Source organism: Artemia sp. Qi Xiang Cuo, chromosome 1 (genome assembly GCF_049724085.1).
Source record: "Artemia sp. Qi Xiang Cuo chromosome 1, ASM4972408v1, whole genome shotgun sequence".
Taxonomy (NCBI): domain Eukaryota; kingdom Metazoa; phylum Arthropoda; class Branchiopoda; order Anostraca; family Artemiidae; genus Artemia; species Artemia sp. Qi Xiang Cuo.
Window position 1 is genome coordinate 5,816,816 of NC_142794.1, and position 14,785 is coordinate 5,831,600.

A 14,785-nucleotide genomic window follows, 5' to 3' on the forward strand; every position below is an offset into this window, starting at 1 on the left:
TGATTGTAGTGTAACTAGCCCCCTCCCCCCCCCCTACGCCCATCATTTCCCCAAACACATCCAATCAAAATTTTGATATAGCCATGTTGATCATCGGTTCTGGTACTCTAATATGGTATATGTTTTTGAAGAAGATAATCCCCCACAACCTTCAATACAATGATTGCAAGTTACGCCCTGAAGGTATGCCAGGATGTTATTTACAGCGGGTTCATAAATACTTCAGCAAAGCTTATTTAATGAGAACTTCAAAGGGATAGTGCCCTTTTTAATTGTCGAAAGTGATTGGAGGGCAACTAGCACCCCCCCCCCCCTAATCCGCCCCTCATTCCCCCAAACATATCCAATCAAAATTTTGAGATAGCCATTCGTTCAGCGTAGTTGATTTCCAGATAGAAAATATATTTTTGAGGAGGACAATCCCCCATCACTCTCAGGAGAAGGCTTGTAAGCTATGCCCTCGGTGCTTATAGGGTTTTTATAGGAAGCTGTGTCGAAGAAACGTTAAAAAGGGCTAATTCGATTAAAAATTCAAAGATCTAGCGCCCTTTTTAATAGTTGAAAGTGATTTGATGGCAACTAAGCCCCCTCTCACGCCCACCATTTCCCCAAACGCATCCAATCAAAATTTTTAGACAGCCATTTTATTAAACGTAGTTTTAAGTTCTGGAAATTAGGTCTTTGAGGATGACAACTCCCCCACAGCCCTCAGGGCAAGAGTTGTAATTTATAGATTCTCCGAATCCTTCCCATTATTTCTTATTGAAGGGATGCTCGTATAAACTTTAGAGAGGTCTCATTTGACTGAAAATTGAAAGTTCTTGTTCACTTTTTAAGATTCAATAGAGATTGGAGGGTGACTATTCCCCCCCCCTTCCTCCATGCCCTAAATGCATCAGATAAAAATTTTGAGATAGACTTTTGTTAAAATAGTTCCAAGTTCAAAGTTGTTAAAATAGTTCAAAGTTGTTAAATAGCTCAAAGTTGTTAATCGCTGTCCACAAGTTATGCAAGCTGTCTATTGTTCATATATAAGGTTTTTATCAAAGAGGTAATCGTATAGACTTCGAAAAAAGCCTCATTCGATTTAAACTGAAAGTTCTAGATCCGATTTTAAAGTCAAGAATAATCGGACAGTAAGCACCCCCCCCCCCTCCCATGCCATAAAACCTTGAAACTTTTTGCAATCAAAAACGAACAAAAATTATTAAGAAAAAACTTTCCGAAAAATAAGTTTTTCAAAGAAAAGTAAAGGCCGTTTTGAACTTAAGCTCAGCAGATACAAATACCTGTTAAAATTCAAACTCAAAACGACCAGAACATACTATTAAAGAATAAATGAAACCCAAAACGAACAGAAATTAAATAAACGATCGTTGTAAATAACATACAACAAGTAATAATATAAATTGAATAAATAGATCTTAAAGCGAGTAATGCTTAGATTGAATACGAAAATCAAGCTTAAAACGAAAACAAATATTTTGCTATTAAAGTATAAATGAAACTTAAAACGAACAGAAATTAAATAACAATCAATGCAAACAAACATACAATATTTATTAATGTAAATGAATAAATAAATCTTAAAACGAGTGAAACTTAAGTTGAATATGCAAATCAAGTTTGAATTTGAATAATTTGTATTTTACTGAAAAAAAAATTCAAATGAGTTTACTGAAAAAAAATGTGCATTGTCAATTTAATATACATATGCTGATATTCATTCCCTAAAATCTTAATTAAAGAAAGAATTGTTTTCAGTAAAGCGCCAATGACGCAGTAGGTTTTAGGCTTCTGCAGTGAGGCGATACCCAAACTCTTGTTTGTAGTTATTTTTATTCGATTCAAACTTGATTTGCATATTCAATTTAAGTTTCACTCTTTTTAAGATTTATGTATTCATTTACATTAATAAATATTGTATATTTGTTTGCATTGATTGTTATTTAATTTCTGTTCGTTTTAAGTTTCATTTATACTTTAATAGCAAATTATTTGTTTTCGTTTTAAGCTTGATTTTCATATTCAATCTAAGCATTACTCGCTTTAAGATCTATTTATTCAATTTATATTATTACTTGTTGTATGTTTTTTGCAACGATTGTTTATTTAATTTCTGTTCGTTTTGGGTTTCATTTATTCATCATTTTCGACTATTAAAGTACAACACAACACTTGCTACCCTTCAATCAATCTAGCTGCCCTCCAATCGTTTTCGACTATAAAAAAGGGCCTTAGCCACTCCTATTTTCAATCGAGTGAGCCCTTTTCGAAGTTTCTACGACAACTCCTTTGATACGATGTGCCCGGGTATGGAGAAAGAAGAAGAAGAAGAAAAAAATAATACATTGTGCCCACATCGATCTTTACTTAGGCAGCGCTATCGCGCAGCCTATGATTTGGGTAGAATTCTAGTTTAGCTACTTTTTGCTATCTTGGAAAGGTTAGGTTTAGGAAAATAAACCTTTCAGTAATCAATCCAGAGCCAAAAACACATTCTGGGAAGGTATTGCCAAGCTTGCATGTTAAACCTCTTCTGATTTCTAAGTCTTAGAAATTTGCCTACTTGACAGGTATACCTATTGAAATTTTGACAAAGCAACATTTTTCCCTTAATTTTCAGTTATCTGTTTCTTTTTCTCTGGTTTTAGTTCTGAAAATGTAATTCCTGTTAATTGAGTAGAATTTTAAGCGGTAGCAATTTAGCATTGGTACTATTTCTGTTTTAGTAAAAAAAAAAAAAAAAAAAAAAAAAAAAAAAGATTAAAATTCACAACTTTATTAGCCAACTCAATAGTTGTAAGCAGTCCAATGATGATTGTAAATATGGTATCATGCAAGATAGATCTCCAATTTCCTCAGATAAGATGAAAGCAAAAAAAATTCTGATATTTATAAAAATGATCATTCTGATTCTCATTATTCTCGACCACCATTTTGTACCCTGCCTCACATGTCTTTACATAAAAGGTCCTTGATGGAACCATGGGCACCCATAATCTGAACTTCAGGGGGGGGGGGCTTACAGTGTCTAATCAGAACTTCCAATGCTGTATAATAGAAATCTCAAAACAAAAATATAAAATACAAGGCAGCATCATTCAGCCACGGGGGCTGCAGCCCCCCTCTACCCCCCCCATATGCGTCCCCATGGATGGAACCATTTTACCTAGATGAATTTAATGCAGCACTTAATTCCCTTAATATCAAGTCTTCTTATGGTATTTATGTTAAATCGATTTTTGAGTCCCCAGAGGTCTTCCATACTGCCCTTTTAAGTCTGTATAATCTTGTTTGGACAAGCCAAAAGTCAGATGCTTGGAAGATTTCCTGGGAATCTCCAGCTTTAAAACTTTCTTACCCATCTAGTGACCCCAAGTTTTACAAGCCTATAACTGTTTTATTTGTTTCCAGAAAAGCCATTGTAAGGTTTATTATCTCTAGAATTCTGTGGTTCGTCGGAATTAATAATCTCCTTCCTAGTGAAGAGACATGCTTCAGAAAAGGACATTGATATGTGGCTAATACCACTCGCCTTAAAAATGACATTTGTAATTGTCTGAGAACTAGAAAGGTCATAATGGCAGTCCTGTTTGACTGGTCAGATGCCTACGGAAATGTTGTCCATGGTAAACTGATTGATCTTTTAATTAACCTGGATTTTCCATGCTCTTTTATAAAGTTTTTATGTTCAAGTTAATGAGTATAAGGGGGAAATGAGTCCCATGATCAGAGGTTTCCCCAAGGAGCAATTTTGAGTCCCCTTCTGTACACTTCCTATGTTTCAGAATTTCAATTATCTCATTCATTGTTTGGCCTTTATGCAGATGATTTGATTATTTGGAAGTCTGGAAAGGATGTTGTACATCTTCAAAGCCTTATTCAACAGGATATAAGATTAATTCAGAGATTCTGTTTGGGTTTTGGTTTTATTATTTCAAATAGTGAAAGTGAAGCCCGTACATTTACAAATTGTTTAAGAGATCCTCCCAATTCTCTTCAATTTCTCTCTAGTTAAATCCTACACTGTAACTCAGTGAAGCTATACGGCCTAGGGATATATTCTAAAATGTTATGGCATGCACATATTAATTCTTTGAAATCCATAATCATTTGGAGATTTTGTGTTCTAAAGAGACTATCTGGACATAAATGGGGACGTAATAACTTTACCACCCTAAAGTTGTTTTGGATTTTTATAAATTATATGTCCATTCTGATCTAGAATACGGTATCTAATTCTTCTTAATTCGTTCCTCATCTGCATTTAAAACGCTGGAGTCTTTACAAAATTCCGCTATTCAAGTTGCTCTGGGTCTGCACAGCCACTCCTCTGTCAAAATAAAAAAAAACTGTCTGGTTTGGTTTCCCTAAGTGAAAGAGCATCCAGTCAAAAGAAGAAATACTTTTTGCAAATTCAAGCTTATGGAAGCAAGTATTTTGTGTATAATCATACCTTAGCTTCGAAGGCAGCTTGTACCAATGGTCATTCATCTTGGAATTAGTTTGAATTAGAGGTCCCAAATTGGAGTCAGTATTCCCCCTATGCATACCCTTTTACTGACACTGCCTTGGGAAATGGATCCACCAATTTGTCAAGCAGAACTTATTCCAGTAAATAAGAACCAATTTCCCAATCATAGATCCCAACTATTCTGGCTGAACAGATTTTGAAGTTGTACCCTAATCACAGTCTGACTGACTGTATTTCAAACAGTAGGCTGTTCGAAAAGTGCGGTTCAATCCCGCTTTCTAGGCTATAATGAGAGAAAGGTTGAGATGGTTAGGGTATGTTCTGCAGACGAAAGATGACATATTGCCAAAGATTGTCCTTTTTGACCAACCATCTAGGGCTAAACGGAAAGCAGGTCGTCTGCAGTTAGGGTCAGAGGATGTCAGAAAGAAAGATTTATGGGACACGGGAACTTCCTGGGAGGGTGTCAAGAGGGAGCTTTGAATAGATTGGGATGGAGGAGGGGTGTGCTTAGCTGTGTTGGCCTGAGGCGGCTTGGTGCTGCATTGGGTTGATAGTAATAGTACTATACCGAATATAGAAGGGCAGCTGGCTTCGTCACTCTGAAGCTTAAATATTTGTCAGGTCATGTGTCAAAAAGAAAAAAATTCTGAGTATTGAAAGTTTCTTTGTGTATCACTTATATAGGGACAGTATGACCACACCACCCATAGAACTCTCTTGTCAACATGAGTATTGGTTAAAATATAGCAGTAAATATGTCTTTTACTTTGCACTTCTTTTAAGCTTTCCTTAAAAAAAAAAATCTGCAATTTTTTCATGTAAAAAGTCTAAGGGGTATACTTTCTTTGGTAACTTTGAGGAGTTTTTTTGTATTAAATATTGTCCTGTATAGAGATTTTAGTAAACTAAAGGACATTACAAGAATGTTAGAAGTGTAGTTATTATAGTCTATGAAAATTTGTGTTATTGTTGTAATTATTCTGCTGCAAAGAATTTTGAGTTTCTTATAATAAAGTATATTTTAGTTATTTTTGCTTCTTTGTCTTCAACATTTTAGCAGAACTAACATTTGAGTCATTGGAGCTATTGCTCAATGCTAGTATTATTTAAAGTTTAAATATTATTGTGCATCTGTTAAACCGTTTTTCTTTTTTACATACTCTGAAAACTAGTTTATGACAGCATTACAAGGAATATGTCTACATTTCAGGGAGTGAGATAACAGAGTCAGTCAAGTATGACATCATACCCCCAAAAAGTAGCTTTTCAAAAATATTTGTTGTATATGAACTTGTACTGTTTATGAAGAGTTTTTTTTTTGTCAAAAATTATATTATATTGTAACATTATCTTTTGTCTTTTGTTACTTAAACAAAATCACTAGATATGGTTTTCTATCATATGAGCCCTCTCCCAAGTTTTCTGCAAAAACTGGTTCAGTATTATCACCCCTGGGGAAAAAAAAATTGAAAAGAAGAGACACATCATTGCTTCCCATGTGGAAATGTTATCTTCTTTGTTGTTTGAGATGGGGAACCATATAATTATTCTTTTCTTAGATTCGGGCTATGGTGATTCCAATGGTGTAATTTTTATTAGATCCAGCACCACTTTCAAGGGGTTTCAGGCTCTGTTTTAAATAAGTTTGTTTTTGCAATATACTTTTACTATAAAGATTAGCTGGAATAACAGTTATCATTCTTGAATCAACTTCTAATAGGTTGATTTTATAACGTTGTTTTAAACTTCAAGTTACCATGGGCCATGGTTTGCTCTTTACTAGGTTGTAGCCACAGTTGCAACAATGATCTAAGAATAATGGTTTAGACCATGAAAAGATAACAAAATTAGAATTACCCATATTTAACTCAAACTGGTTTACTAGACCTGCAATAGTTGATTCATTAAAGCCCTTGTCAATCTGTATAATTCCTAGATGTTCCTTCTTTACGACCTTAGCACTGGGCACTTCGGGCACTTACCACCGATGAGACAGAATCATTATCTTTCATAAACACCAGTAGCCCATCTCTCCGTTGACCAACATGGTCGACTTTGTCTAAACATCCTAAATTTGAAATAAATTGGCGCTGCTTAGCGGGGTTGGAAGACTGCATACTAGAAGGTAAATTACTAAAAATAACAGGAACTGTAAGATTTTCTGGCTTAGGAAGGAACGGCCACAAACTGTTTTGTTCAGAAGGAACGGCCACAAACTGTTTTGTTCATCCATATCGCTGCTAACAGACTCTTGTTTTTCAACGAGGAAATTTAACATTCGAACACAGTCATTTAATCTTGATGCCACAATAGAATTTGGTTCGCTCGGGAAAAACGGAACATCTGACGGGTCCATAATCGCAAATCGTGGAACAGGATCATCTTTAGAGATTCGGTCCGATAGCAATTCGTAAAAGTCAGCCATAAAAGCCGCACTCGGATGTGAGCTTCGGTGCCTCTCAAGAATATTCACTTTAAAACTATCACGACATATTTCAATCGTCTCTTTAACAGCATCTTTTCCGAAAAATTTCGCTGTTAGTTTAACAACATCATCCTTATCTGCCTTGTTAACAATTTGTCTCTGTAGAAAGTTCAAAACTGGACTAATATACACTAAGTCCACTTTACAGGGCACGAAAACTTACTTCCTTATAATCTAAATGATATTCAAAAATCATAATCCGTATTCGATCAACCCGTCAGTAAATTATAATATTTTGTTATCAGAAAATTTGTAATATTTCGTAATTTTCTTACTTTCAACAGTTTCGCTTATTGTGCAATCCAATTAAATACAAAGTATAATCCAGCTTACATCCTCACAGTTCAAATACTGAATAAAAACTTTGGGGAAATACAAACTTCAAGTCTAGCCAAAACTCTAAAATGGTCTGATGCATGTGTAACAAGGGCGCCGGCAGACAATTTTCCGGGGGGGGGACAAACGACAAAATATCAGTGGTGGTTGGGTGACAGGAAATATATTTCAGAATTCGTTTTTCGTAGGAATAAGTTTATTTTTGAATACTTTTAGAAAAAAACTCTCAAATAAAAAGAGCAACTAAATTGCATGCAAAATGAAACAAAATACACCCCGCCTCCAAAGAAAGCAATCTTATTGAAAATATCTTAATTAGATACATCATATCAGAGAACCCTACCATAGAGGTTTCAAGCTCCAATCTTCCAAATGTGGAATTTCACTTTTTTTCAGAAGAAACATGGACTTTGCATGTTTATTTGTTGTTTTTTGTTGTTTCCCAAGGGTGATTTTATCAAACTGAAAGTTTAAGATAATTGGGAGGGAGCTCATTCAAACGTAAATTTAAAGCTCTTTTTTAAGTGACCATACAAATTGGACCAGGGAAAAATCTTCTTGCTATTTTAGGTGACAAAATTACGACTTTACCCCGAATTTGCAATCAATTTAAAATTCTGAAAAGCTAATTGATTTATAACTATATTTTAGGCTTTCCAGTTGTAAAAGAAGTAATGCCACACGGTGACAGCACTGGATTCAACCAAGTTGATTCGCTTTATTTGTAAGGAAATTAGGCTGTGTGGCGACGTGTTATTTCGTATCAGCTATAATAAGGGAGGGATGAGTCATTGTTTAGGGGGGGGTAGGGTGGATTCCTAATAATACATTTTAATGGACAAACTGCTTACTCTTCACGGGGCTTCAGGTAAATGTTAAAAGAGGTAAGGGGAGAAGGAATTAATTAGATTGTTTCTCTATACAGTTAAAATGTTACATTCTGATTTCTACCAGCAGAGAGGTGGAAAAGGAAAGGCAAGTTATAATTAGCCCCGGTTGAAATCTCCTTTGGGGTGGAATTACAACAAGGAAATGAGTTTTGAGTACTTTTAAATGGTGTTATTTTCTTTTTTCTATTCTCTAAAAATACTTCAGTACATTGAAACAAACGCATGTAATTTATTTATCGAATAGAAAATATTACTGTAAAAGTTGTGATGGCTTCAGTTATCTAGAAGATCAAAAGTCTCACAGAATTTCCATCCATACAAACAATAATATTCCTTTTTATCCAACCGAAATTCTTTTGTAATAATATTACCATGGACTTTTTACCAAAATTACTATTCATCGCTAATTTTTTTAGTATATTCAAATTTTATCCAAAATTTAAACATAGGACGGTACTAATGCACGTACAGTTATTGATTTATTGTTCGTATACAATTGATTTATTGATTTGTACAGTTATGAATTATTGATGTCTTTAGAGATAAAATGACCCCCAAAAGCCCCTAGGGAAAGGTTTTTAAGTTATAAAATTTGCCCATTGTTTTATTTGTTATGGGAATATGCATACATTTTTCGGGTGGGAGGGATGGAAGAATTTTTTGCTGGGAGGGTTTTACACAGAGAGAATTTCCCATGGAGAGGGAAGTTTCCAGGGGGTGAACTTTTCAGATGAAATTTTACACTTTGTGAATTTGCCAGAATTCCTATACAAAATTTCTTTGTCTTGCTTTTTCTTTGCCGATTAAATTTTAGGAGTGGAGATGTTAAGGGTAATTGTCCGGGGTAAATTTTTGCCTGGATGAAATCCCAGAGGATATTTCTGTGCGGAGGAGGATTTTTCCGTAAAGGTGGAGCCAGTTATCCTGGCGTTATTAAAAAACGATCAGAAATTAAATAAAAAAACAAGACTCTTAGGTTTAAAGCGATTAACAGCATTAAACTTCGAAACTACAAAACACCATTTCTTATATACAAGAGGGTGCTTCCTTCTTGACATTTCGTTCAACAAGCAAGACTCGTTCGTCGCTTTAAAAAAAAAGATCCTTATTGTTCTGGTTGAATAACCCTCGTATTTTAAGATCCGTTGTTAAACAATTGGGACAAAATTTAAACTTTAGAGTAAAGAACGAGGGGTCGAGGGGGGCAGCCCTACTCATATGCGTAATAATTTCTGTTCGTTTTAAGTTTTAATGCTCCTCCTTACTTTCAGTCAAAAAACTTTTTTTATTTATTTAATGAAGCTGACAACCATTTTTCTAAAGGCAATGAAAAAAGCATGTCGATTAAAATAAAAGTATATAAAAATCGGAGAAGTAATTAATTAAAAAAAAATACACAAAACAATAGCCTACTTTCAAAAACTAAGATATAAACTCCCAGCATTCAGTTCCGTTGAGCAATGCCGAAGCGTTGGACAGATATGTTTTAACAATATTGGCAGTTTTAAACTTGGTTATCAAACACCAAAATATTTTATGCCTTTAGACTCAATTGTTTATAAAAAGTAACGTATAATCAAAGTAGTTTGTCCAAAGTAAAACATTAAAACTAAGATTAAGAAAATCAAATACAAATTTTTAATTCAATATTTTAAATTTAATTTTAAATAGCAAAAAACAATATATTTATCACCTTATACTTCATAACTGTAAAAAATTAAATCTTTTCCAAAGCGAACTAGATAAATACAATCACTCCTGGAAAAATAGATAAATGATAATAAAACACAAAAAACGTATCCGTTCAGGGGGAAAATGCAAAAATTCCCAGTATTCCGTTCATGGAAAACATTTGTGATTATAGTGGCTTCATATATCAGCTCACGGGTACTCTGGTAATGCAAGCAAAAGTTGACGACAATATTTGCCGAAATTGCCCCTTATTAAGTTGCTTTCCTTGTCTTTTCTTACTAACACGAACTTTCTTGTGTACTAATAACTGCACTAATTACTAATAAACAAATACATATTTAGGATCGCCATAAACAGCTGATTCTTTGATTTATCAATAGTTAGGCTATTACACTTTCGTTATAGAGTCGAAATCTATTGGCAGGGCGTCAACAATGGGGCAACACACATTTTGTCCATGGATTTTCCTTTTTCTTTTTCTTCCTTTTCTTTTCGGCCTTTTTTCTTTTGGGGGGTTTCCTTATAATTACTTTATAGTCTGAAATTTCCAGCCCCTGCTGGCGCTCATGATATGTAATATGTAATATAGTATTATGTAATAATTCTTACACCTGAAAAATTCCAATTTGGAAAAAATATCTTCGTTAAGCTTTGATAACTACGTGGTGACCCGAATTTATAAATTAGTAACCGGAAATGAACTGTAATACATGTAAAGCAACAGAAAATCTATAAAAAGGCTCATATCCAACTCATAAAGGTCAGTCTTAAAATCCCCAAGTTGTATGAATGGACGTGAACTGGTTGGTAATTTCTCAACCTGCATATCCTGAAGACCCGTGAAAACTAGTATTGAGCCAGATGGCAGTCTGTACAATGCAATCTCAAATGCGTCTTTTAGTTTTTGTCTAAACTGATATAGAACTAGATGACAGTCTGTACAATTCAATCACGAATGAATATTGGTTTTTGTTTAAACTGGTATTGAGCTAGATGGCAGTCTATACAATATACTCACAAATCTATCTTTTGGTTTTTGTCTAAACTGATGTAGAGCCAGATGGCAGTCTCTGCAATACAATCATAGATATATCTTCTGGTTTTTGTTTAAGCTGAAGAATAGAGGGTTCCATTTGGTGATATACTACTTCACTCATTATACTATGCCTACGTACTATAATACTAGTCAATTTTTACCAGAATGTTAATATTGCTTTGGATGGAATCTCCATTTTCTCCATGGTGTCTGTATTGTTGATTCCTACTTTGAAATTTAAATCCTGGAATTTGTAAGAGAGCTGAGTCGTGACCCTTCAGCCAAGTTTTAGTAAGACAGATAAGCTGAAAAATAAGTACCTAACAGGTAGTTATGTTGTTGATTGGTTACAGGAGAAGAGTTTCAGGAGAACTTTCTAATGAACAGTTGGATATGAAACTAGAGGGTTTAGAATTAGATAATATAAATAAAAGTTCAAATAGGGATAAAATCCTTTTAATAGACAGTGATGATAGAAATTCACAAAAATACCAGATATTTTTACTACTTATGACGGTCACTGTAGATGTGACCGAAATATCTGGTATTTTTGTGAATTTCTATCATCACTGTCTATTAAAAGGATTTTATCCCTATTTGAACTTTTATTTATCGTCATGGAAAGGCAGTGTGGTCTCCGAAATTATCTACGTCAAATTAGATAATATACAAGGTAGATTGAGCAGTTTCTGGAGTAAAGTATTATTCGATATGTTGGGGAGGGAAGTTAGAAAGGCAGCTAAGGATATTAGTGGTGGCTTACGTTTGTAAGTTGTCTTTAGCTAGTTTATTTTTTCAATAAGTTGAAATTAGTCAGGAAATTTTTTACTCTCACGATCTTTGGAGTTATACTATATGAGGACCTTCAACGTCAGTTCTTCACCCAATAGTTTTTGGCAACATTCTTTATCTCACAGAATGCGTTCGAGCATCCCTTATCCAACATATCAGGATAGCCTTACTTGATCTAATCTGTAAGAGATAAAAATAACTACCTTTCATGTCATATGCCAGCTGAAGGACAACTTAAGCAAAAATAACATCGATCAAGTTTACTCCAATGAAAATGTAGGCTGTCCCAGTTTTTGCTATTACAACACTGGACCTTTTTTATCTTAAAATGTAATTTCATGTTTTGTCTGTGTTTGAAATGACTGAATTCTTTTCGAAAACGTAACGTCACTTATCCAACAACTAATCCAGACCGTTTCAAATGGCAAACAGATAAAATGGCCAAGATAGTGTTTTCCAAGAAAAATAGGCAAGTACTATATTTAATCATTTTGTTTAAATATTTTTATTTGTTATTTTGAAGGTACTCATGCGGAAGGGGAAGCGTGGATGTGCCAGTTTTATTCAGGCCCAATGTAGCAGTTCCTCAGATTCATCACAAGTCAACATTCTCTTGGACAAATTATTAAATCCCTTGAAAGCCATTGATGACTGGGATACTATTGATTGGATCAAGTGGTTAATAGCTGGTGGAAGGACTCCCAGTGAATTTCAAGTCATAGGTAGGCTCTTATTCATATCTACAGTACTTAGAAACCGGTGTACATGGGAGGACACAAGGGAATTCTCTTACCTCCACTTGAAAAGACTCGCCTCAGGGAAAACTAGACCCTTGTAATGTACTTTCTTTACTCCTATACTCCTTTCAAGGAAATCTTCAGCTCCTTTCCTCCATCTAGTGATGGGGGAAACTTGATCAGTCGGGGGAACTTGAAGATTTCTTAGAACCGAAATCAGCATTAATATGAAGAAAATTATCCCAATTCTCAAAACTGTTTCACTGTCAACTTTCGTACCCAAATTCTATTGAGCCAACAACCTTTCTTTTTTCCCTTTCCTCCAGAGGGATTAGCCGAAATGGAACATCAGATACTCCTCTTCTTCTTCTGGTTTGGATAGTTACAGAGATACTTTCGTATAATCTCATCACTGAATCAAATTCTGGACTACGGTGTCCTGATCAAGGCAATAGCTCATGTTCTATTTCTCTTGACCCAACTGGGCTACAGATTAATTTTTCGAGCCCACATGACAACAGTGTAAGTACTACCTACATAGCAGCAAAGACCATTAGGACATATGTGGAAAGAGTTCCTGTCTGCTTGAGAAAGAAATGAAGATCCCCAAAAGACATGATAAAATATCATAATATACCAGAAACCAGAGAGTAAAAACATGTTTTGACTTTAAATAAAAACAGGTTAACTAATTTTCTGCTAAAATTTGAGCAATGTACAAGATCGCAAGTTCAAAAATTGTGAAACTTGAAAATCTACAGCTTGTCATTGTGTTGTGATAAATGTTAAGGAAAACGAACGAAAAATTTTAAGGGAAATTGTCCTGATTTTCAGAACTATTCCACTGTCAAGTTTCTTGCTAAAATTCTATTGAACCCACCATCTTTTCCTGTTCACCTTGCACTTACTGGGGCAGGGACTAGCCAAAATAGGTCACCAAACAGCCCCTTCTTTTGTTATTCTTGTTTGGATTGGTATGGAGATACTTTTGTATAATATCATCACCAGAATCGTTTCCGGGACTATGCTCCGGACCAAGACTGTAGGTCAGACTGATGTCTCATAACCCTACTGGGCTGCAGATAAATTCTTCAAGGCAAAATGGCAACAGTGCCTACCATTAAGACATATGAGGAGAAAGTTCCTGTCTACTTCAGCAAGAGATGAAGATCAGGACACAATACTGTAATTTACCTGCTACTAGGAAGTAAAATACGTGTTCTGACTTATAGTCTGCTAAGATTCAAGAAATTTATAACATTTCCAAGTTCACACATTGAGAACTTGGAAATCTACAACTTCTTATTATGACAAATTGTAAGGACTATTTTGTGTATACGGGATGTGTGTGCGCTTATGTGGTATTGTTGTGTATTTTTAAGTTATTTTCCTTTTTTTGCTAAAAATATAAAGAAATGTTCACCCTACTCTTATCAAATAAATCTAAAGAAACTGAAAAATAATATCTGTTAAAACGACCATTTTAAAGTAAAAACTGGTCGTTCCTGTTTTACGTAAAGAACAGAAAATATAGGTGCCTTTCCATCCCTTCGTGGTTTTTGTAATTGTGTCGATTTTAGGCTACCATTTTCGTTTCCGCAGTTAGCAGAAGACACAAACTGCATATCATAATACCACAGTAAGAGATGCAAAGGCCGCTTACTCTCCATCAGCTGGTGTACATCTCGGAACCCCACACTGTCCAGCTAAGCTTGGAACAGTCTCGTCGCGCCTCGTGAATTTCCCACAACGCTTGACACAGTGACACACGGCGATTTGACACACGGCGATTTCCTCGGAGAGATGCTTCTCTTTAACGTGCCAAATTTTCACAAGACATAATGGAAAAAGAATTGAAGACAAAAACAAGGATACTTCCTGCCATGGGCGCCCATATGGGGGGGCAGGGGGGGGGCTCTTGCCCCCCCCTGGCTGAATGATGCTGCATTATTTTTATGTTTTTGTTCTGAGATTTCTATTATATAGCATTAAAAGTAGCAATTAGACGAAATTTGCCCCCCCCTGGAATTCAGCTTATGGGCGCCCATGCTTCCTGCTAGTGAAAAAAGGAAGGATAGATATGAGGATATTTCAACCGAGCCCTCTGTTCGACCGTCCTCAGTGCAAAAAAGTAAATAAACTATAAAAAATATGCGGATTAAAGTCCTAATGACAAAATAATAACAAGCCTCAAAAACAAACACTAATCGTTTCTAAGCAATGGTGAAAGGCAACTCGTTTTTTCTTCTTTACCATTTTTTTCACTTTATCATAGCCAGTGTGGTCTTAGAAATTATTTCTATTCAGAAGACTGAAAAAAAAAATGAAAAAAGTGTG

At 35.0% G+C, this 14,785-nt stretch overlaps 2 protein-coding genes across 2 annotated transcripts in view; one reads left to right on the forward strand and one right to left on the reverse strand.

The window, feature by feature from the left end:
* The window catches only part of LOC148955948 (E3 ubiquitin-protein ligase UBR3-like), a 263,283-nt gene that overhangs the window by 130,023 nt on the left and 118,475 nt on the right, over positions 1-14,785 (reverse strand). The window lies entirely within an intron of this gene.
* The window catches only part of LOC148955952 (E3 ubiquitin-protein ligase Ubr3-like), a 107,397-nt gene continuing 96,199 nt past the window's right edge, over positions 3,588-14,785 (forward strand). Inside the window, exons 1-2 of the mRNA XM_089085907.1 lie at positions 3,588-3,632; positions 12,235-12,433. Coding sequence (XP_088942033.1) covers positions 3,609-3,632; positions 12,235-12,433 — 223 coding nt within the window. The 5' untranslated portion in view covers positions 3,588-3,608. The remainder of the gene's footprint in view (positions 3,633-12,234; positions 12,434-14,785) is intronic.